Consider the following 25,830-nt stretch of genomic DNA (forward strand, 5'->3'; position numbering starts at 1 on the left):
GTAGTCTAATATATTGTAGTATTAATTATATATTATGTATAAACTATTATGATAAATTTATTCACTATAAAAAAGGAAATTAAAATTGAATAATAAAAAACTAATTTATAATATATTAATTATTTATAGTTAGCACAAATGCTTTAATAATGATTAGGAAATTTATATTAGAACTATATTTGAATTATCAAAATAATTCACATAACATTATTATTTATTACTTTGAATAATGATATTTTTACTAATTAGATTAAATAAAACTATGTTGTGGATTGAATATAGTAAAAATACCTTAATTATGATTTCACATTTGTTTATTATTATAATATTTGAATCGTTAAACAAGTTAATATATTTTAATTTTTTCAATAATTTAAATAATGAATATTATTTTACACCAATTATCACAATTAAAAATAGATTATTTTAAAATTTAATTAAATTATTAAGCACATAAAATCATGTATAATGTATGTAATGTTAAAACTAATATATAGAAGGCGAGTTTAGAGAAAATTTTGAACTGATTAATATAACTTTTATTATTCATTATAATATTGAGAATTTTCATTTTAATACTTTTATTTATAAGATTTATAAATAAAAATTTACTTGATAAAAATGAACTCATGAGTGATAATTGATTATATTAAAAGACTTTTATTAAATAATTATTATATTTCCATTAAATAAAATTTTTAATTATTTGTATATATTGTATATATAAAATTTTATAGATAATACATTTATATAATCTAATCAAATATATCATAATTATATTAATTATATATTATCTACAAATTTTTATATTAGATTTATTAATTATAAAGAAAAGAAAAGAAAACAAAGTTGGATATTAACACTATTAGGAATTTTTATTAACACTATTTTTTTAATGATAAAAACAATTTATATAATTTAATTATGTTCAACCATTCAAATAATGAAGATTAGTTTACAGTAATTAAAAATATATTATTTTACAAATTAATTAAAATTAACTGTACATTTTAAAATTTTTGTTGAAAATGGATTTTATATGATATAAAAACAATTTAATAAATGTTTTAATAATTAATAGTAAAAAAATTGCTGGGGCTTAATTGTCATTGTATGGATAGTTGCAGGTTTTTAGTTTTCTTTCTTCTTCTGTCAAACATAAACCCTAAACCCTTATTAACAAAAAACAACTTACTTTGTATTTTTATGGTTAGCACCAAGAAAAATAAAAGCAATTCCATTTCTTGAATAATGGCAAGGTTCGATCAATTAGAAAACATGTACGATGTGGGATTGAAGCCAGTGATGCTTCGCAGTCTGATTAGACAATATCTTCCTGCCGAGAACCACCCTCTCAATCTCAACAACAGCTGTTTTGAGCTGCCAAGCCTGGTTTCCATCCTCCAAACTCACTGTCTCTTGTCTGAATTGGACTCCCAATCCATCGATCCAAAGCTCATTAACACCTGGAAATCAGCCGTCGATGATTGGCTCAGTTGCTTATTATCGCTGCTCTCTAGCGATATGGTATGTTTCAATTCTTTCTTTTTGAGTTTTTAAATGTTTTCATTTTTCCTGTTTAAAATGAATGACCCGTGATTATTTCACATTTTCTTTTCCCTGAAAATAAACTATTGTTCTAGCTCTGAGCTGTGGGTTATGAAGCATCACTCTGTTAATTTGTTTTTTTGTTACTAATGTGTAGTTTCTGTTTTCGCAAGTTGAAGAATTAAAATTTGAGATTTCTTTTATTGATGAAAGAAAAAAGAAGTTTAATTTGGCTTTATTCTGGTTCATTCTTGTTAATGATAAAATTGTAACTCTGCCTTAATTTTCTTTATTTCCCCCAATCGTATTTTATTCAATCTTATTTAAATTTTTGTAGTCAGATAAATGTTGGGTTGGAATCTGTTTGCTTGGGGTTTCTTGTCAAGAGTGCAGTAATCAACGGTTTTTGTCTTCTTACTCTGTTTGGCTCAACAAGCTTCTATCACATATTCAGGTATATGAAATATTGTATTGACATTGTTTTTTTCTGTCTACTTATTTATCTGCTTTATTTAAACTTCAAGCAAGTGGGATTTTTTTTATTTTTATTTCTTTAATTTATTTTCGAAAGACTGCTGATATGAACATACTACTATGATAGATGGTAGTTGTTTATAACCATGATGATTTATGTATGGTTTCCAAAATGTTCTTTGTATCAAATTTTTTGGGTACGATTCTGAGAATCATGTTTTTGTACATGAAGCATTGCAGTTTTACCCTGTGCAGTTAATTAAGTTTTATGGGAATGCATAACAAATCATGTATTTCCACTGGATAGATCTAAATCTGGTTTACATTGGTTGTGTAAGAACACAAAGAAGTTTGCAAAGAATTTAACATTTAAGTAGCCATCAATAATCTGTTTGTTGTAGATGAACTTATTTAACATGATTCTGTTTAGCAAACATCTACAAGATGTGTATGTCTGACTTTGACTTGCTTTCAGGGAGAGTAATTGAAGATTAAACATACTGGGATTCTGTGTTTCAGGATTGTGTATTTGTATAGGCTGAAAAGTTTTGAATGAATTTATTCAAGAGATTAATGTGAGTGTGTACCTGTGACCTATTTAGTTTATACAGAGATAGAGACAAAAGCTTTGGATGGTTTGATATTGATGTGGGTAGAGATCAAAATCAACTAGTGCTTTCAATTTCATTTGGCTTGCATTTTTAGATTTTCTAACTCAGTCATTTATGAGTAGTAGATAGCAAGTTAGCTATAAAGCTTGTAGTGTTTGTGCTATTGAATCATGATTTGTTTCTTATGCTGCAAAGAGTATGGGAACTTTGAGATTTTTCTTGTAGTTAACAATCATGTTTTTTCCTCGAATTTTATGAAAGCTCGAATTTCTTTTTAATGTATAATGTGTTTTGGTGTGTGTGCGTACTCCTAGGCATATTGTGACACAGTTCTTTATATTCTTTTTTGATGTACTTGACAATACATGTCATATCCTTTGTTCTAAACAGCCTCCAGCAGACTCTCAACTTGTGAAGATTGCTTCTTGTACCTCACTAGCAGATCTACTGACAAGGTTAGATATCTGTTTTTCTTATATCTGTTTTTCTTGCCAACAAAAACACGTTGAACAGGTACTTACATATGCATATGCACTCATGTGCAAGTCAATACATTGTTTTATATATATTTTGCATGTAATATTTATGCTGATAGCAGTTGCTTTGAATAGTATATCGACAGAAATTTTGTTGATTACTTATTCAATGGAGGGAAGCTAGTACAGTTGAAAGTTGGGTTAAAGTCAAAATTTAATGAGTATTGAGGATAATGAAGTGATTATGTCGTCATATAATTAGTCAAGATGTTTGTATGCATTTTGGATAAAATCCGGCCATTGTCTATTTCTTCATAATTATCAACAACCGTAGATCTCCTAATATGGTTTTGTTTCACCATAAATTTCCAAAGCTTTTTCTAACCAACTCTTATATTTTTATAAGTTGTTTACTTTTGCATATTGACAACACTTTTGCTTCAGCTGCCTCTGTTTTGTGTTAGAGATTGCTCCAAACAGCAAATTTTAATGCTTGAAGTTCTCTATGACATATATCATACTATTTTGTAACTTGGAGAACTACTCTTTTTGCTGAACTAGATTGGCTAGATTTCCAGAGGTAAAGAAAGATGGGAACTTGCTTGCTGGGAAGCTCGTTCAACCTGTTTTGAAGCTCTTAAATGAGGATAATGTGGAGGCTGTTTGGGTATGTACTGTATTTCTAGGTTTTTTTTTCCTGCTGTACCTTCCAAGCTTGTATGGATAGAAATGTCTCAAAACATTGTACTTGTTCTTTGATAAGATTTTATTACAATTAATATTATCTTTTTCTTCAAAACATACAATGTTTAGAACATATTTATTATAATGTGTTAACAAGTCTTATAATAAGGGATAGTAGCTCATATTCAGAAAGATATGGAAATGCATTTTTTTCATTCATTCATTTATTCTTTCACATGCATCTATAATTTCATTTAGATAGAGGCAACATCAGTTGAAATTCATTTTTAGAATTGGGAGGAATCATAGGGATACAGTCTTAAGTTGTAAATAATGACTTTTCTTCTATTTGCTTGTCTTGTTGCTTTGAAGTGTTGTTTACCATCCTTGTTTTGTCATGACAGGAAGGAGCAGCTAATTTATTATATGCCCTTATAGCCTTCTTTCCAGCTTCTATCCATCATTATTATGACAAGGTAAGTTTAGTTGCATTATGAAACTTCTGACTCTCAATAATTGTTGGTAATGTACAGGCCTATGAGCATGAATATCTCCTCCTACCCCCTCCCTACATATCATTGTTGTATCTATGTCGGTTGTAGACTTGCTTCGGATTTGTTTTGATACATATCAGCTGCAGCTTATGGTTGCTGGGACTGGAAGGAGTTCTTTTTTTTTTTTTTGGGGGGTTTAAAGTGTTAGAAAAAGAAAATATTGGTGTTACGGCATATTTTTTAGGGTGCTTGAATGTACTGTGTCCCCATGTTATGTTTGAATTCTATGCCAACTTCTGGTTTTCTTTCAATTTTAAAAAGAGTTTATAAAAAGTTCAAATTTTATGGGGTCAAATTTTAAAAGCTGGTGGGCATTTAAATTGTAATAGAAACAAAGGCATCAACAGAAATATGTAAGTTTTATTTGTTTGACCTATTTATGGAAAAAAATGTTTATCTAATTTAACAATGTCTGGAATGAACTCATGTCCCGTGTCAACTCGTGTGCTATGTGGATACAAACTCATATAAGTTGAGAATAGAAGCTGAAGAAACATGCTATCCACAGATAAGAAGCTTCATTAGCTGGATATTAAAAACATTAATAATTTGGTTTAATTTCTGTGGCTTAATCTATGCTTTATAAGGTTACAAAATGCTCAAATATGATAACATGCAATCTCTGCAGTCATTTGCCAAATGAAAAAGAGGAAGAAGTGAGAAAGGTTGGGCGATAGAGACGTATAGTAGACACCATTTTGCTATGTGGATACTAGATTAATGTTTATGTTCTATCTTTATTTCTTGTAAAACTCACTAAAACTTTATTCAAAGTTGTATATTCATGGCAGTTCATTTTATGATAATATATCTCAGGAAAACAACATGATATCATTATTTCCAACAATGATTCATGATTTGACTACTATTCCTTTAGTGCATCACAGAAGTTAAGGTCTCTATTTAGGATGCTTTTCTGATCCTAATTGTCTATGTTAACACCATAATCTAGAAGCATGAAATAGAAATAGTGGAAACTTCATACATAAAAATTGTTTGTCTGAGAAATCTTAAATAATATATCAGGGGCAAATATGCTATGATTCGTAAGATTCAATAAAATCATGGGGAGCATATGTGATACTTCATACATTAGATTCAATATGATGGGAGAAATCAAACCTCAGCTGTTATAGTTTTATTTGCATATTGGTGTCATAGAGGAATAAAAATATTTCTTTCAGCTGAACTGCACCTTAATACAATTATTAGATTTGTCCTGCTAACGAATTTACTATGTACTGGTCGAAAATAATTTTTGCAGGTTGAAGCTGCTATTGCTTCAAAAATTCTTTCAGGGAAATGTAGTACTAAAACATTGAAGGTAAAATGTTTCTTTTAAAAGAAAAGGTAAAAAAAATGGTAGCATGGTATATTCCATTACATGCTTTAATTTTAATTTTTGGTCTGGTTCAATCTTCAGAAACTTGGTTATTGCTTAGCATTGCTCCCCAAAGCAAAAGGAGACAAAGATAGCTGGTCATTAATGATGCAAAAAATTTTGATATCAATTAATGATCACCTCAATGAAGCCTTTCAAGGTGTAGAAGAAGGTATAATACTATAATTTAACTCCTTTATGGATAAATCACCATTTATTGTTAAGATAAATAAGTAAATAAGTAAATGAATGTACTTTGAATAACTTGCAGAAGCTAAATCTGATGAAGCTAGGAGATTATTGGTTCCCCCTGGCAAAGATCTGCCATTACCTTTAGGAGGTGCCTCTTTTAAGGGAACGAGTTCTGAGAGACTGCCTACAGCAACTATCTCTACTCTGATGTTTTGCTGCTGTAAAATGCTCACAAGTTCATATCCGGTTCAGGTATTATTATGGGTTTTTTATTATTTTTGAAATAGAAAATCCGATATATGTAAATGTGGCTTTATAAGTTTGAGTCAAAGATTCTTCTGACTTATTTTTTTCTTTCTTTTAAGCTACTGCTCCATCAGAATCATGCTTTTCAGCAACATTGTATGTTTTGGTTAATAGGTTACTGTTCCAGTTCGGTCGATGTTAGCTCTTGTCGAGAGGCTGCTGAGAGTTGATGGTTCTTTGCCACACACCATGTTGCCCTTTATGACTTCTGTGCAACAAGAGTTAATTTGTTCTGAGCTTCCGGTCTTGCATGCTTATAGTTTGGAGCTTCTCATTGCACTTATAAAGGGGATGCGCAGGTAACAAAGAACTACTTCTTTTACTACAATGTTCTTATAGTTCTTTAGAAGAAAGTAGGCATATTTGACCTTTTTCTTTTGTCTTTTTTCTGGTTTACAATCTTTATTATACTAGAATATATGTGGCTCTATCTTTTCCTCCTTTAAATACAAAACTTAAACTGCTGCTCTTACTTCAATTGCTTAAATATCTAACTGAAAGTACCTGTGAAAAGGAGAGTGCTCCTTTTATGTTTCTTTCTGATATGTTTCTCTTTGACCGAAGTTTGAGTTTTGTTCTTCTATTAACTAAATTTGGCAATTTAGTCCCTTCACTCCAATTCTAATGAATTTAGTCCTTCCAATTTAACTAAGGTGTTAATAGTTGCCTATAACTTGGGTTATGCAGTGTTTTGGTAATGACCTGATATGCTGAGGTGGATTAACGTTTTGCTATGTAAATATAACAGTATAAAAGAATAATTTATTATTTTGATTGAATAATAATTATCTTTCCGGAAAATTTCTAAAAAGGGTTTAGTAATTTTTTTAATTAAAAAAAAAGCTTTTTCTTGCACATTGTAGAAAAAGTTGAGGTTGACGTGTTGCGTAATGAACAAAATGGCCACAGTGTTGAATTAACTGCATATCATCATCAATATTCTTAAATCTGACTTTTAACTGAACTATAGGGATCGAATCATTAAAATTGCAGTAGAGGGACTGAAAATAGCATAATTGAGATATAAACTCCAGCCCTTCTCTTTAGGCTGTCTTTTCTACTCAATTCTTTGCTAGACTTTTTGTCTTAAGCTGGGTGCAATAGTTGGTTGTTCTCTTTTCAACCTATATGAATCAATTGGGAACAAAAGAACAATTTCCTTGTAAAGACCGACCGCCTCAATCCTTTGCTTGCATCTATGATGTATGTCTACTTTGAAATGACAGCTAATTCCATTTTTTTATGTCCTTTGTCTTTGTCTATCTATGCATGTTTCCTAATATGTTTATTTTAAAATACAATTATATTCAAATTGTTTCACCTTCGTATCTTCTATATTATTGTGATTATCAATCTGTTTGTTTGTTGTGTATGCACCAGTGCTTATTCCATAATGTATTTGCTTATATCTTTCTTGGTGGTGTTTTTGGAAGTCTACAAACACACAAATTATGAAGAATGCCAAAGTAAACTGGTCATATCTTAGCATATATATAGTGTACAAAAGAACACTTAAATGCTAATCAATTTAAAGATGTTACACTGTTAAGGCTCAAAATATCTTTAAATTCTGTAAGAGATTGTGAGCAATGCACCTTAGTGGAATAAGAGAAGCAGAGGTATTATCTTCTTGAAAAGTCATGTTAGCCTCATTCACCACATGCTTTGCTTTAAACCCATACCGATCTTTTCTGAACTTAATATTAGCAAAACATATGGTCCCTCCTTTATGTAATTATCTGCTTGTTCCTCGCGAACTTCCATTTTTGTAGATATTCTTGGAATATTTTCTTCACTTTTCTATGTGCATATATTTGTATAATATATTTCTTATAGATTTCAGTCATGTGTAATTTTTCGATGATCAATTTTGTGTAAATATATGTGCTTTATTTTTATCTTGATTTTGTTTTCAGGCAACTGTTACCACATTCTGCATACATCGTGAGAGTAGTTACAAGATATTTCAAAAGATGTTCTCTTCCAGAATTGAGGATAAAGCTCTATTCAATCATACGGATGTTACTTCTATCAATGGGTGTTGGTAAGGAGTAATTCTTTGAATAGCTTTATAAAATTTACCCCCTATGCTTTTAAACATCAGTCTATTACTATTTCTTTCCCTTCTTTTTTTGTTATTAGCAGCTAGTTCCTATCTTCAGTCATATGCATGTATTTGCATTTCCAGTAAATTTTTTGAGAAATGTCAAACTTTTGCCCTCCATCATATTCTGAAAATTCAGCCGGGAGCCTGGGATCTTTTACTCTGCTCAAATGAGATACTCTTTCCAGACTGTGCTTTTAATGCTTCAAAATAGAAACCGGGTAAGGGAGGGAAAGGACAATAGCATACCGTTGAGTTCTAGTGCCAACTTACATATAGGTTAGTCAAACTGTCCAATCTAAGAATGAAAATAAATGAGAATCTGTCTGAAGAATTGAGTCTCAACGTGGCAGAGGTAAAACATTATTTTGGATAAATACTTTTCTGAAGTTTCTGGAAAATATTTCTGTATAGTAGAATATTTAACAGTAGCTACATATGGCCTACTGATGGCCACGAAGTTGGTGCCGAGTATTATGTCCTGCTTGCAACTTAAAGCGGTACATTTTTCTGGCAACCAAAGGTTCTTTCCACAATGTTGATGCAGTTTTGCTCGGCTCATTCTCGTTGTTAATAGCTTTCTTCTTCTTCTTCTCTTTTTAATTTAATTTGGCTATTTGTTGGTTGTTTTGTATTTGCTGCTGTTGCTTTCTAATATAGGAGACTAGGAGTAGCTTGTGGTTACTTATGGGCTTGTGGCTATATTCTTAAAAGAAATAAAGAAAAATCTCTTGAAACAAACTTTTTAACACTTTGAGGCTATACATTAAATGCATTAATAATACTTTTGATAAATGAATGAATGTAGAGTTTTTAAGACTCCATTTGCTGAAATGTTCATAAAACTTGGTGAAAGTTGAAAGGTCGGAGATTTATGTCTTTTTAAATTATTTTTGCTATATAACAATCTAATTTGCTAAAGGAATAGTGCTTTAGAATACTAATGGTACACAGGGATAGATTGGTACTTTTTGTCATTTAGGACTATAAGTATAGATTTTTAACCACAGTGGTCTTCTATTGTCATGGAGATGAGCTTTGACTGAAATACTAATATGCAACCTTTTTTCTTTTAAACCAGGGATTGCTATATATCTTGCACCAGATGTCGTTGAGAATGCTTCTAATGATCTGAATTCTCTTGATGGTGAAGATATTGAGACATCCCCTGCAAACAGAGGTCCTGCTACTGGAGCGTTGCCTCAGCTTAGCAATAGGAAAAGAAAGCATGGTGCTAAAACTGGATCTCTGGAGGAGAAGCAAGATGCACCTAGTCCAAAAGTGGGAGAATCCAATACCCATCAAACGATTCCAATTACTGTAAAAATAGCTGCACTTGACACTTTGGAAGTCCTCCTTACAGTGGTATGTTATTTGTAGAAAATTTTGCCATTTGACAACTTTGCTGGCATTATATATTATATATACACGTATTTGTGTGTATATATATATGTATGCATATGTACATGTGTTTGGAGAGAATAAATTGTCATAGGCTAACTGTAAAGAAAAAGAAGTAACATAACATGAAATATGGACCAAATTCCTTTTTCCCCCCAATTGGAAGTATAAGATAATAAAACTGCTTATATATTTGTATATTTTTTTCCATTCTTTAAGGATTATAGAAAATTGATAAAATTGAATTGTAAGCGAAACTAGATGAAACAAAATAATATTATGCTAAACTATTTGCTTGTGAAGTTTGTTTTAGATTGTCTGTTCGTTTTTTTTTTTTTTTGGCCAAAATATTAAGATATTTTTGAAGACATTTCTTTTCATATTTTATACATGTATTCAAATAGTTATTGTCCAACTAATAGAAAATGTTTGTTCTCGTTATTTTTTCTGGATAATTGTACTTGGTTGTTCTTATAGTAAATACTATTGCACTCATCCTAAATACATGATGTTTTTATCATGTTTCCGGAGAAACTATATCTATAAGATTTAAAGGCAGTCTGCAGTTTTATGGTTCATAATGGTTCAAGTATTCAATGAATATAATACTATGTTTATTTGTCGAAGGGTGGTGCTTCAAAATCTGAGAGTTGGCGATCAAGCATTGATGGTCTTTTAATGAAGACAGCCATAAATTCGTGTAAGAGGGGATGGGGGAATTTGGAAAGCAACATTTTCTTGCCTCATGAATCAGCCTCAGTATGGGCAGATTTCCAGCTCTCATCATTACGTGCACTCTTGACATCGTTCCTTGCTCCAGCTCGCGTTCGACCACCATATTTATCTCAGGGTCTTGAGCTTTTTCGTAGAGGTAACTACTTTCTACATGGTAACATTGTTTTACATTTAGTAAAATGACAATAAAAGCAAATTATTTTCCTTGAGATGGTAATAAATATAAGGTCAAATTCTGCTATTAGACACTGTGCTTTGTGTAAACTGTGGATTTAGCACCTGTACTTTAATTTGATCAGTTTTAGTCTATGTACTTTTTCGAATTTTGAAATCTTAGTCCTGACCCAGTGGTAGCAGTTAAATTTGTTTTGACTAAATTATGTCATCTGTCCTCTATCATACATAAAGTTATAGATTTAGTCTACATTCACTAAGTGGACATTCCTAGTCTTAATACAAAGGACAGTTGTTAAATCTATTAACTGAATTTTTTGCGATTATAATGTGAAAATAACAAAGACATAACATTATACATGCGAAAGTATGTTTGACACATCAAATTTTAAAAATAATAGAACTTAATGAATTTAATAGTTATTATTTGGTTAGGACTAAAATTTTTAAATTCTAAAAGTATAGAGACTGAAAATGACCTAATTAAAGTATAGGTACTAAATTCACAACTTGCACAAAGTACGGGGTCTAATAGCAGAATTAACCTAAATATAACAATGCCTTTTAGGGTTCAACCATAAACTAAATTCATTTTCAGCTCAAATGACCTCTTGGAACTCGTCTCGTTTGTAGTGCTTATTGTGCTCCACTCCAAATTGTGGCCAGGCAAAAAACCAGCTTAGCCTGTAAAGTCGAATAATTAATAAGTTAAAAACATTGTGCAGGCATTTCCATAGTCTTTTGCATATATAGATTCTTTGTTAACTTTTTTTCCATACTTCATTTTGTTTAACTGTAATTATATGGCTATTCCAGGTAAACAAGAAGCTGGAATGAAGCTCGCACAATTTTGTGCCTATGCTTTGTTTGCACTGGAGGTGCTCATACATCCTAGAGCCCTTCCACTAGATGATTTCTACTCTGCTTGTCATAATTCTACTGATGGAGCTAGCAATAGATTCCTAGAAAATATTTACTCCGGCAGTCGGAAGCAAAATACATCGTTTCTCAGTGCCATGCAGAGAACAGAACAAGGTGGTGTTGAGTCACATGATGATGATTTATATGACAGGTGGCTACAAAATGAAAACGAAAATCAAAATAAAAGTGAATACATTCCTGTTGAGGATATGAAGGATCAAACATCAAGACCAAATGATTCATCATTTACAAATGTTTTAGAGGTAAGGGAAAAGGAGCCAGCAGCAGCTAACGCAGATGTGCATATGAGAAACGAAAATGAAATTGTGGTGCAGCCCTGGCACTTAGAAGAATCAGTTCCAAAGTCTCAGGAAGTAGCTTCTGCAAAAGCTGTCATGAGTCCTGCAGTTGGAACAAATCCTGAAGGTAGTGAAATAGAATCTAAGACGCCTCTTTCTGCTAGTGATAGATTAAATGATACCAATCATGATATGTTCTCTTGCGTGGATAAAGTTGATGGTTTTGATAATGTTGCTGGAAAAACTTCATCAACATTGCCAAATGCCAAGAAGGGTAGTTCATCTATGGTGCATTTGGATAGTGACTCATCTATGGACTCATTTCCGGGCATTGTTGATGCTGATCCAGATACTGATTCTGATTCTGACTAGAAAACAGGGTAAGAGAAATGATAATCCATCAACTGTTCATCAAAATGAATGGAATCTAAGATGGGATGGGTTGTTTGTACCATGTTCTGATTCTTCTTACTAGCAATTTTCCACCACCAGCAGTTGCAAGTAAAACTGAGAGGGGCGCAGTAAGGAGCCAGAACGGAGCAAATTTTAGCTTTTGTTTATTTCAACATTAAGTTTCGGAGAATAGAGATCGAATAGCATCAATTATGAGGCAAGACAAGGTGGCTTGAGAAGTTGACTCACTCTCCAAGTGAACCGAGTTTTGATTGACTCGTGAGTCAGGAAGAAATGATAAAGATAAAAGGGTTATTGTTAACTCTTATCGTATATATTTATTCATGGTGATTGTTGTTACAGTAGAGGCCATCTTATATAAGTTGTGTTCCATTTGCTCTTAGCAGGGAGGTAGAGATATTAGAAATGGTTTAAGAACATTTACTATTGTTTTAGTTCAATTTATGGATTAAAAGTTTGTTTTTTTATGTCCTAGTTAATGAGAAGCTCCATTTTTGAATCTTATTGTACTTTACGACCTATCTTAATCATATTCCATGAATTCATGCTTAAGCTGTGAATCTGAGCCTTCGGTGGCGATAGATCACGATGAGAGGATATATACCATCTTATAATCATTAAATTTAGAGCAAAACCCAAATCCATGAACAAAATTATGTAGTGGTCCCAAAAGTACGTTTTCAACATGCATATTGGTTCAAACGAAGTTATTACATTGTAAAATATATATTTGATAAAGGTTTACACAAAAATAAAATTAAACTTTAAATCAAATGGTCAAGATTAATACTATGGTGTCTTCAAGTCTAATTATGTGGGAATTTATATAAAATATTTTAAAACGATAAACTATTCTCGTAATAATATAATTTTATATAAATAATAATTTTTAGAGATTTTTTAATTGAGTTGGTGTTCTATTGATTTATGACATTAATTCAATTAAATGTTTAAATAATAGTGTAGATCTTTGAGAAATATGCTTTTATGTAGAATGCTCGTATGCGATTATGAGATAGAATGGTTTAGGACTTGACATTGGCAAGATTCAAAGAACAACTATTGAGATAATGTTATTTTAATGTTTAAAATATTGCTACTATTATTTTATTTTAACTAGATTTGTTATTATCTTTTAGTGACCAATCAAAATCTTTTTACTAAATTCTGAATAAGCTTTAAGATAAGATAATAACTAGAGTATAAATAAAAATTATGTTTTGAATAAGAATGATGATGTGAACACAAATAATTGATACTTACGATATAGCTTAAATAAGATATATATATATATATATATATATAGTATAAATATGCGTAGCATCCATTGTTTAAACATTCAAGTATGAAACAAAAAAGCTTGTTATTGAGGCTAATGATGGATTAAATACTCATAGGAAGGGTGAGTCTAGTGGAGATGTGAACAAAAATAAGAATGGAGAAGAACCCATTGAGAAAAGAGTGTTGACAATGCTATTAGAAATATGAAGGTGATAACAAGCGCAAATCAACGATGAAGTTGTACAAAGATTGGAGAAGTGTGGTGGGGATACCTAGATGTTATTATGAAACTTTTAGCACTTAAAAAGGAGAATATCAAAATGGAAGGAGTCTTGGACATTGAAGTTAAGAAGATTGTACTTTTAAATCCAGTTTGACGATGATGGAAAGCTTAAGCTGGTTGTGATTGAAGGAATGGTTCACAACCATTGAACCTTGGACTATGCAAAATAGAGTTACATGGCTTACCTATTCTTGTGTGGTCTTACTATACATTTAAGAAGACTGCTCGGCTATGGGGTGATTTCATCTTGATTGGGGGAGAGCCTTTAAAGATGCAGGGCCTTTAGCTTTGGGTCTATGCTGCTAATGGTGAATCAGTTGGAGAGAGTTGAGGTGTGAAAACTAGAACTGGTAATGTGGTGAGGCTAGTGAAGTGGGCACACCTTTTGTAACACAAACACGCAAACATGGAATATTAGAATAACAAAAAAATATTAACAAAGTTGGGACATTAACTAAACACGCAAACATGCATAATGATAATGGAGTTGCGTTTGAATTGGGTTGCTTGGAAATGAGACTATCGAGTGGAACTAGAGGAGCTTATGGGTCATGTCTAAATATAGTACATACTTTATACTTGTCCAAGCTCGACCCGGCTTGAAATATGAGTTTAAAATTTTGTTCAAATCTATCCATATTTGTAAAAAATTAATTCAAAGTCATTTTAAGCCCGTCCATATTATTTTTTATTTTTAAAAAATATTTATATTAGTTTAATATTTAATAATTTTATATATTTTTATTTATTGAAATTTTTATATAGTCATCTTAATATTATTTTAATGTTTAAATTATAGTAGTATTATATATTTAGTTTATATTTATTTTTTTAATGTGTTCTAAATTACATAATATATAAAAATAACATAATATTAAGTATTAAAAACTTAAAAACGGGCTTTTGGGCCTAATTTTTTTTGTCTAAGCCTATTTTTCGAGTATAATATTTTTACCCAAACCTTCCCAAATTTTTAACGGGCCTTTGAGCTTGGACGAATAACTTTAACTCATGAATAGTTTTAAGTGGAACTAACAATTTTTTTTTTGTCAAAAAAAACTGATATTATTATCACTTGGCTCAAGGCAAAAGGCTGAGATATTCAGCAAACAGAAACATGATAAGACAATACAAGCAGAACAGCTAATAAGAAACAGTAACATGAAACGACAAAACAATGAAGCAAAGAAAACAACTAGCAAAGCAGACAGAGTAAAAAAAGTATCTAGAAAACTTCAAACCAAAATTTAAAAGAAACTCCCAAAGCCAAACGAACAGAAACCTTTCAACAACCAAATATCAGCCACCCATCCTCTTCATCTTCAACGAAAGAACTAGTATAGAAGAAGAATGGAAGCTTTGAAATCGGCTGGAGATTCAAGCGAACCTTCTCCAGTTTTCAAAGCAGATCAAAATGTACTGTAGGAGCTCTGGAACCAGTCCAAGCGGTCCTTCATCGCCTTCTTCTTCACAGCATCGGTCACTTCCTCAACCTAGAACCCAAATCGTTGAAACCTTCTTCCTTCCATTGCCAATATGTGCGCCGCTTCATTAGCCAACCGGGGAGCAAAACGGTATGTGACATTATCAAACTGAGTTTCCAGAAGAGTAATATGGTTTATAATCGGCCGAACAATCGATTTATCATTTTCTTGCTTCTTGACACTTTTGATTACTGTCAGGGAATCGCCTTCCACAATCAAATGTCGGAGCCCCATTATTCCTGCAAAAATTAATGCTCTTTCACATGTCCTTGCTTCAGCCACAAAGGCATCAACAACATCCTCAAAGAGATAAGTCTCTGCTCCTATCATATCACCTGATGAATTTCTGGCTAGGGCTGCTGTTATTGCACGTTTATTTGAACTTTTAAAAGCCGCATCAAAATTAATCTTAATAACTCCAGCTTCTGGGGGTCTCCAAATTTCTTTTGCCATAGATCTAGAAGACAAATTATAAGTCTCCTAAATAAATCTAAGCTCATGTTCATACCCTTTAATAAATCCCAACAATTCCTGTAGAGATAGCTTTACTCCTTCATGGATCATTTTGTTTCTTCGATACCATAGACTCCATATGGAAATTACAATGAAGTGTTTTTTCTGTTCTTCTGCTGCAGAGAAAGTTTTAACAAAACTATCCTTGCAACAACTCAAGTTTCCAACCAACGGAATCGTTATTTTCAAGGCTGCCCATACATACTGAAGTATCCCACAGGACCATATCAAATGATCCGAGTCCTCCGAGCCAACCTTACACAGCGGACAAGTAACTTCAATCCTCAGAGTTCTTCGCGTCAAATTGCAGAAATGAGGCAAAAAATTGTGAAACAGCCTCCAAATATGTATTTTAATTTTTGCTGGAAAATGCAAAGCCCATAAAGACTTGTAAAACTCAGTATATCCATCAACATTAGTTGAAGTGTAACTAGATTGCTGTAGGTTCTCTGTAGTTAAAACCCAATACCCACTTTTCACTGTATATTCCCCCAAGCCTTCGAATTTCCAAACTAACAAATCCTCCGAATTACACCCATCAAGAGGAATAGAAAAGATACGAGTTGCTGTAGCCTTATCAACTATAGTGTGGATCAGGTCCTTATTCTAGGTACAAGTCTTATGTTCAATTAGTTGATTCACTGTAGTCCAATTAGGCATGATCTTTTGAGCTAAAACTCTACTATTTCCTCTTCTAGGCAGCCAAGGGTCATCCCAAATATTGATACTTGCGCCATTACCAACACGCCACAATAGCCCATCCGTAATCAGCTCTCGAGCACTACAGATGCTACGCTAGGTAAATGAAGGGTAAGATCCTACTTTTGCTGATAATATATCTTTGAAAGGATAATAACGGGCTTTTAAGACTCTAGCTAAAAAACAATTAGGCTGGGATAAAATACGCCAAACTTGTTTTGCGATTAACGCCTTATTAAACAAGTATAAATCTTTAAAACCTATTCCATCGATACATTTTGGTTTGCATAACTGTTCCTATCTGCTCCAATGAATGCCCTTCGCAACTTTGTTACTAGTCCCCTTGTTCATTATACCTTCAAGCGTACGATATAGTGATTTCGGTAAAAGAAAACATTGCATGACATATATCGGTATAGCCTGAAAAACTGATTTAATGAATACCTCCTTCCCTCCCATTGACAAATAGCGCATACTCCATGCTTCAACACGTTTCCTGAACCGATCAACAAAGTTAGAAAAAGCCTAAGTCTTTTTCCAACCCACCATCATAGGTAAACCCAAGTATTTTTCAAGATTTGAAGCCACCCGAACTCCTAGCAACTTGGTTATGTCCTCTCTGACATTAATCTCCACATTAGCCCCATAATAAATAAGAGATTTATCAAAGTTCACCCGCTGCCCCGAAATCAATTCATATTCTTGAATAACATCTCGAACCGCCCTAGCTCCTTCACTTGTAGCGTCTCCAAAGAGAATGCAATCATTAGCAAAAAATAAGTGATTTATGGAGAACTGTTCCCTATTAATTGAAGCACCTTTCATCAAGCCTTTTTACTCAACTTCTTTAATAAGAGTAGAAAAACCCTCGGCACAAATCAGAAAGAGATAAGGGCTTAGAGGGTTCCCTTGGCGTAAACCTCTTGACGGAGAAAACCATTCACCACTAGCACTATTAATGTTTACTAAACTTATTTGAGCACTTAAACAAATTTAAACAATTTATATCACACTTTCCAGACAAGCTGTCCAACTGCGTTACAGATGCAAAAAAAATCATATCTCAAGTTACAAAACTCAAAATCCAAATCCGTAAATTTTCCCCAAATCTACGCTCATATATCTACTTACTAATTTTTTTCTAGAATTTTTGGTTGGGCCAATTAGTACAGTTTATTAGTTGAAGTCTCCCCTATTTTAGGGTTCGGCTGCTCTGACCCCTGTGTACTACGAACCAAATTTCTCCATGTACAGAATTCAAATAACCAACCCGTTTGTTTCTATTAAAAATAGACTCAACAAGGAATCCATACATATATAGTATGAATCCTAATTAATTTTTTAAAATTTTTAATGATTTTTACAAATCAGAATAGGGGAGTTCAAAATCACTCTGACCTTGTCTCACAAAAATTCAAATATCTCCTGATATGAAAGCCTTTTTCTTACACCGTTTCTTCTATGTGAAACTAGATTCAATAAGATTTAATTTCATATTTTATTAAACCTCTAATTAGATTTTCATGATTTATGGTAAATTTTTAAACTCAAACTACTGCTACTAACCAAAAACTGTTTTAGTACAAAATGTTGTTAACTAGTTTATAACATCTTTACTTCATTTCATTTAAACTCTATACATGCCATATAAATCTTCAAACATAAAACAAAAGCTATCGGAATTGATATGGATAGTGTGCTTTGTTGTGTTGATCCGATCTACCCACTTCACTTCAAGTCAATCTACATAAAAATATTAAACACACACAAGTAAGCTTATTGAAGCTTAGTAAGTTCATAGGTTAAAAGTAATGCTTACCAAACATAATATTTCCAAACAATACCAAAACATTTACTAAAGTTTCTTGCGATTCACAACCATTGTTATAATAATTCACATAGTTGAGCTCAACAAGAATAACTACTCAATCTCTTTCATTTGGATCACTTCTCTTTATTTCTTATAATCAAATTAGGAAACGGCTTAAATTGAGTATGTCGTTGCTCAATGCCACGATTCACAACTCAGTATGGTTTTCCTCATTGAAATACCATACCTACATTTTTCAACTCGGTATGGGAAATGCCATACCTACATTTCTTAACTCAAGATGGATTTAATAATACCATACCTACATTTCACATTTCAGTATGGATAATACCATACCTACATTTCACAACTCAGTATGGATGATACCATACCTACATTTCACACTTTGCCATGGAACAACCATGGTCTTATCCGTCAATTCATCACACGCCACGATACAAACGTACTCAATCTGCGTTTTCCTAATTTGCATTTCCACATTTATTCTTTCATTAACAAAATCTACACAATCCCACAACAAATTCGTATATAATAACACATTATATACTTCAATCATTCACAAATAAACATCTAAATTCAACCATATGAACTTACCCGCTAATTTGTAGAAGATATTGAAATTTAGGGACTATTCGTAACTTTTTCTTTTCCTCGTTCTTCTTTGGATTCTTGATCTATAATATAAAATATTTCTACTCATTAGCATTTATTTGATTTCTATTTCACTTCACAATTTATGCTGTTCAAATTTCGAAATTGCACTTTTACCCCAAAATTTCTGCTTTCACAATTTAGTCCCTACTCAATTCACCCATCAATTGAACTAATTTTTCTCAATTAACACTTTATTTTATCATTATAAACTATTTCAAATCCTTTTATATTCTGAATTTCAACAGCAACCTTCAATTCACAACTTTTTCACAATTAGGTCCTAAATATCATTTCCTATCAAAATCACTTAATAAAACCACCTTAATATGAAATTATAACTTAAATTTCATAATAATTCATCATAAAATTCCCTTATCCATCCAGGGTAACTTCCAATTTCACCCATGAAATCAAAAACTAATGAATTCTACAAGTGGACCTAATTGTAAAAGTCATAAAAACATAAAAATTATCAAGAAAAAGCAAGAATTAAACTCACATGATGTAAAAATATGAAAAACCAGCTTTCACCAGACCTTATATGGCGTTTTGGCTGAGAAAATATGAAGAAATGTCTAGATTTTTCAATTACATCATTATTTAACTATTAACTTTTATGCTATTTCCAATTTTGCCCCTTGTTCACATTGTTTTCTTGCTTATTTCATACCCAAACCGTCCAGCCATTAACCTTTGGGTCTAATTGCTCTTTAAACCCATCTTTTTAAATCCTTAAGCTATTTACTCACAATTTAACAAATTTTGCGCTATTTTCAATTTAGTTCTTTTTAATTAATTAGCCATCCAAACGTTAAAATTTTCTAACGAAACTTTAATACTAACCCAATGACACTCCATAAATATTTATAAAAATATTTATAGCTCGATTTTCAACTTTGAGGTCTCGATACCTCATTTTTGACCCGTTTGACCTAATAAATTCTTTTAATTCACTAATTTCACCATTTCACAAATTCTTCTAAATTCTTACTTGACTCATAAATATTAAATTACTATCTTGTTCAATCTTATTTGTCGAATTTAGTGATCTCAAATCACCATTTCTGACACCACTGAAAATTAGGCCGTTACAATTAAGGCTCACTGAGTAAGAGACAGAACTAACACATCTCATAATGAGTACAATCCAATCAGTGTGAAAACCCAACTGCTTCATCATTCCTGCCAAAAAGTCCCATTCAACTCGATCATATGCTTTACTCATATCGAGTTTAAGCGCAAAATTCCCTTTCTTCCCCCTTTTCTTCATTTTAAGTGAATGCAGAACCTCATAAGCTATAAGCACATTATCCGAAATAAGCCTTCCAGGGATAAAAGCTCCTTGAGCTTCGTTAATACAGATCCCTAAGATTGCACTCATATGAATCACCAAGACCTTCGCAATAATTTTGTAAACAACATTGCACAAGCTTATGGGTCTAAACTGTGCCAGATTCTTTAGTTTATCAACCTTTGGAATCAGAATGATTCGAGTTTTGTTAATTTCTCCTACTTTAGTATCACCATTCAGAATAGATAAACAATAAAGAGATATGTCTGCCCCGATAATATGCCAATACCTTTGAAAAAATATTGAGGGAAAACTGTCAACTCTAGGGGCTTTCAATGGCTCCATTGACTTGACAGCATTGACAATATCCTCCTTAGTGAAATTTGTAAGCAAGGCTTCATTCATGCTATCAGTAACTCTTTTCTCCACTAAACTAAACACATGCTCGTCCGATCCCGCATCAGAAGCCGAAAACAGGTTCATAAAATACTCCGAGGCAAGCCTTAACAAGTCCTTTGTTGAAGAAAAACTTCTACCATTCTCATCCTCCAGCTTAGAAATACGGCCACGAAACTGACGTTGCACCGCTATCTTATGAAAATAGCTTGTATTCCGATCACCATTCTTTAGCCAGTTGACACGGGCACGTTGTTCCCAAAAAAGTTCTTCCTTATCGGCCTCCAAATTAAGATCTAATTGGACATCCGTAATTTCAGCTAAAATCTCATTAGAAGGTTCTTGACTATAAAGGCAATTTAGTCGTTTTTCTAGATTCACTCGAAACTTCTTCTTCTCTCTCAAATTGGATCTACTCCATTGCTGCATCTGATGACCCAATAACTCAAGTTTTTGTGGCACACTTCCTGTAGAATCGGCCCACCATCTTCTAATCATATCCTCGAATGAACTATCCAAACACCATTTAGCCTCAAACCGAAATAGATTATTAGAGTTACCATGATTATTCCCTCATACTCGCATGGTATCTAGAAGAATGGGACAGTGATCGAAAAAGGAATGGCTTAAATGCTCTAACTGATAGCTTGGAAACAAATTCACCCAATTCAACGACGCCACTCCACGATCTAGCCGTTCCCTTATATTAGTAGCTAAAAACCTTCTTCTTTCCTATGTAAACCACCGTCCAACAAAACCCAAATCGTTAAGGTTGCAATCCTTTAAGGTCATACGAAAATCATTCATTTGACGCACTGATCTAAGCCGACCACCTTTTTTTTCAAAAAAATTTATAATTTCATTAAAATCGCCCAGCACCACCCAAGGAACATTACAATCATTACTTAATTGTCGAAGCAAATTCCAAGAATCATTTCTATTTCTACTGTCTGGATTCCCGTAGAACCCCGTCAATCGCCAAACTGCACCACATTTATTATCATTGATTTCAATATCAATATGAAAGGAAGAGAAGCTTTTGAGACTCACCACTGAATTTCCTTTCCACCCCAAAGATAATCCGCCTTTTATTCCTACTGCCCCAATCTCAATTCCATTTTCAAACCCACATTTCAACCTTATCATCTCCATTTTTTTTCACTTAATTTTGTTTCCATAAGAAACAAAATTCGGGGATTAACGACTCTCAACTTGTTCTTGAGCCTTCTAACGGTTCGTGGTCTCCCCAAACCATGAACGTTCCAACTTAAAATTTTCATGGGGCTCGGCTGCTCTGCTCACCAGAGCTAGTCGTTAAATCAAAGGTACCTCTCACATTGTTCCCAATTTGCACAGTTCTTTGCCGCTTTTTTCCTTCCATCGTGGCTATTGGATCATTTTCCTCCATTAAGACTAAATCCATGGGCCCATTGGCCAACTCAGCAACATTCAAAACTTCTTTATTCTAATTACGCCAGTTACTCTGCCCATTAAGGCAATACTGGTGATTTGATCCCAAAGGAATTAAATTGGGATTTGATAGTTGATTCCCAATATTCTCCCCTGATTGCCTCCCCGAATCTCTCATCTTATTAAAATTACTGCCTTGATTGAAACTTTCCATATTTTCACCACAACACTGTGACCCATCAGCTTCACGCAACCACCTACTCACCACTGTATTCCGGCGTCTCGGTGCCGCACGTAGTGATAGATCCCAGCCAAAAATAATTTTTGATGGTTCGATTTTAAGACAAAAAGGGCAGTAACTCTCACCATGTCCCAATCTTCCACAAATGAAGCAAAACAAACTTAACTTTTCATATTTAAAGCGAGCGTAAACAGCCATACCTTTCCCAATCTGGATCTTTTTCTTGCGTTTTAACGGGCCAGTTACATCCAACCGAACACGAATGCGCATATATTTTTGATTCCCCGAGACTGGATTGGAATTATCAAAGTCAAGAAATTTTCCCAAACAATCTCCAAACTGATTAGCCATAGTTTCATTCATTAGACTTGATGGCAGTTCATGAATTTGAACCCAAAACTCCATAAAATTTAACGCCAAATCTAACGGATTTTCTCCATTTTGAATTCTTTGCAGTATCAGCAGGTGATTATTAAAAAACCATGGCGTGCCAGTAGCTACCCTTTGGACATCAACGTCATTAAAAAATTGGAATAGGTACCGTTTGTCCCTTAAATCCGTAATGCAAATTCCTCCGATTGGATGCCAAAGGTCCGCCATCGTATTATGTAGAGACGAGAAATGAACAACACTGTCTGTAAGGCATCGCCCCACCAAACAAAACTGGTAGTTCCGCTCTACAACCGTTATATCCCCTTGGAACGCCTCCTCCTTATCATCCAGCAAGTTCAAGTTGGCTAACTCCTCCTCCATGACAGCCTTCAATCCAAATCACACAGCCAAAACAAAACAGAAACAGAGAAAAACAAGAAAAGGAAAACCAGCAGAAAACAGCCTGCCAAAAGGCAGACAGAGACTCGTGCCAAAAGGCAGACTAACTTTATGATGGAACTGAAAAATTTTGAATGGTTAAATTATGGTAATTACATTTTTAAATTTCAAAATTTAAATTTAATTGTTAATCTATTAAATTTGTAATTCATTTGATATTTATAACTAAACAAAAAGAGTTATAATTAACTTGAATTTAATAAAAAAACCTTTAACAGTGTTACTAATTAAATTTAATAATAAGTAATTCATTTGGTAGTTTTCTCGAGTTGCTGCCCGTGTTTAGTGGAACAGGCCACCTTAAAACAGTCCAATTTTAATATATGTATATAAAATAAAGAGGTAAAAAAAAAAAAAAAAACTACAAAAAGAAAGAAAGAAAAATTGTTTACGCCGGCAATACCTTAATAGAAAACCTCTATATTTTTAGCAAACAAAAGATGGTGAAAAGGGAGAAGATTGCACCAAGTTTTCAAGTTCCTGACGATGTCGAAATAGATATCTTATCAAGATTGTCAGTGAAGAGTTTACTTCGATTCAAATGCGTTAAGAAATCATGGCGTAATTTCATTGAAGATCCTGTTTTCATCGCCATGCATCTCAATTATTACGGTAAAAGTAGTGTAGGTTTTTTACTTTATGGATCTCGTCCTTATAAGTACATTAAGCAATATCTTAATTGCAGCAGCATCGATGTTTCGATGTCGATCAAAATTTTATTTGGGAAATCACCCGGATACATGATTGGTTCAACCAATGGATTAGTTTGTTTGAGTAATGATTTATATTTCTTCTTGAAGGAAGATAAAAGGTTGAGTATATATATTTGCAATCCTTCTACAAGAGAAATTTTGGAGCTTCCGGAATGTCATCATGCTCATAATGATTTTGTTCTTAGTATTGGCTTTGGGTTTTGTCCTAAATTTAATGATTATAAAGTGGTAGTAGTAAAGCTTCTAGACTCTGTAGTAAATGTTAGAGACCCCAATTGTTGTCTATTTTCATTAGGGGTTGAAGTTTATAGCTTGAATAGGAATTCATGGAGAAGTACAAAAATAGTAAATCCAAGGTCTGTTTTGACGACTTCATTCCAAGGTAAAGTGTATTTCAATGGAGCCTTTCACTGGGGAGGACGAGATCTAAAGTCATCTAAGAGGATGATCATGTCATTTCAATTTGATGAGGAGGTATTTCGAGAGCTTAATTTGCCAAATCACCCTGATTTTCAAAAGGAGAATTACTTTCTGAATGCACTGATTATAGAATATCAAAATTTCTTTTCTTTGATCATCAAACAAAAAGTAAATATGCATGTTTATGATTTATGGGTGATGAAGGAATATGGTGTATCAGATTCTTGGATTAAGCAGTTGACGATCGAAGTACCGATCCTGGAAGATCGTCTAATGTTTCAACCGGTGATGAGCTTTGAGAACAATGTTGAGCTTCTTGTCCTTAGAGATTGGTATGGGAGAATCGTTTGGTATAATACAAAAACCAAGCAAATTGAGAGGTCAAAGGAAGTATTAAGAGGGCGATCCATTCGTTACAAGGAAAGCTTGGTTTCATTGTCCACAAAAAAAGTAGTATGATTCTTTTTAGTGCTTATTTTTTCTGATGCTTTTCGATTTATGATATGTATTTGCATTTGCATATGAATAGAAAGTCTTTAGTAGAAACTAAACTATATTTATCTTTGGAAAGTCTTTAGTAGAAACTAAACTATATTTATCTTTGGAATTGAATGTTCTTTATGTTGACAAAGACTCGTTCCCGAGTCCACTTGAGTCCCGAGTATCATAGCTTAGGCTTCTCATGTTTGCAGCAGTTTTCCGCGATTCTCGGAGCTGCATTCGGAGTTCGGTGTTTCTAATGTTTATGCTCTAAGTAGTCTCTGCCTGTACCCATTACACAGCCTTTCCAAAAGCTTATCAATGGCCTCTATGGAATTGATATGCAAGGCATCAAGGGAATCGACTAACATACTGCAGTTCAATTACGTTCCAGTCATCATATACTTTGATATGCTCTAAAAGGATATTGAGAGAGATACGATGCAATAAAATGAGTAGTCGACTGTAAATTTCTCTGATAACATTACGAACTCCGAACAGGAAATGGTTGACTCTGCCCAGTTAAGCAAGGCAGAATACGCTCTAAACGAGAGCTGTTGAACTTATTGTTTTTGCTCAGCTCACTGCCAATCGGCTCTTCACTAATGGAACAGGACATCACAGCTTTTACCATATAAACATTATAACACATTGATCAAACTGATATAATGATGGCTTCCAAGGGGAAGAAGCTGCTTCAAAATATACGGATCGGAGATCGCCTTTACATGAAGAATGAACTTGGGAGCAAGCGACTCATTGTATGAACAGATGTAAACCACATGAGAATATGGCAAGCAAAATACCACCACTCATTGTAAGAAGAAATGTTTAGCTACAATATGTGTAATGTTCCATTTACTACACGACTATAGGGATAAATTAACATACAGATGACGAATCTTGGTGGCCGGACAGGCGATAAAAAGAAGAAACCGGAGATGCCAACATTAACTTAATCAAAGACTTAAATTGCAAATTAAAAGATTCAGGAACTAGCAAATCCTAAGGAATCTACAAGAGAATCTT

At 33.0% G+C, this 25,830-nt stretch overlaps 3 protein-coding genes across 4 annotated transcripts; 2 read left to right on the top strand and 1 right to left on the bottom strand.

The window, feature by feature from the left end:
- Positions 1-1,094: 1,094 nt before the first annotated feature.
- On the top strand, positions 1,095-12,773 carry LOC108486654 (uncharacterized). 2 transcript variants are annotated; one of them, XM_017790820.2, is made up of 13 exons: positions 1,095-1,527; positions 1,886-2,002; positions 3,024-3,088; positions 3,671-3,776; positions 4,198-4,269; positions 5,612-5,671; positions 5,771-5,900; positions 6,000-6,172; positions 6,341-6,525; positions 8,143-8,270; positions 9,412-9,695; positions 10,359-10,602; positions 11,457-12,773. In XM_017790820.2, exons 1-13 carry the CDS (start codon positions 1,252-1,254, stop codon positions 12,230-12,232), a joined length of 2,616 nt encoding a protein of 871 aa, XP_017646309.1. In that variant the 5' UTR covers positions 1,095-1,251; the 3' UTR covers positions 12,233-12,773. The 2 variants fall into 2 exon arrangements, with proteins under 2 accessions (XP_017646309.1, XP_052886116.1); XM_053030156.1 differs by having other exon boundaries at positions 1,101-1,527; positions 9,484-9,695.
- Positions 12,774-22,171: 9,398 nt separating this feature from the next.
- On the bottom strand, positions 22,172-23,110 carry LOC108485051 (uncharacterized). The gene has a single exon (XM_017788911.1). The coding sequence runs from the start codon at positions 23,108-23,110 to the stop codon at positions 22,172-22,174; it is 939 nt and encodes a 312-aa protein (XP_017644400.1).
- A 277-nt stretch (positions 23,111-23,387) lies between these two features.
- LOC108485810 (F-box/kelch-repeat protein At3g06240-like) lies at positions 23,388-24,952 on the top strand. Its single transcript, XM_053030186.1, has one exon. It carries the CDS (start codon positions 23,629-23,631, stop codon positions 24,778-24,780), a length of 1,152 nt encoding a protein of 383 aa, XP_052886146.1. The 5' UTR covers positions 23,388-23,628; the 3' UTR covers positions 24,781-24,952.
- The last annotated feature ends 878 nt before the right edge of the window (positions 24,953-25,830 follow it).

This window comes from Gossypium arboreum, chromosome 6 (genome assembly GCF_025698485.1).
Source record: "Gossypium arboreum isolate Shixiya-1 chromosome 6, ASM2569848v2, whole genome shotgun sequence".
NCBI classification, from domain to species: domain Eukaryota; kingdom Viridiplantae; phylum Streptophyta; class Magnoliopsida; order Malvales; family Malvaceae; genus Gossypium; species Gossypium arboreum.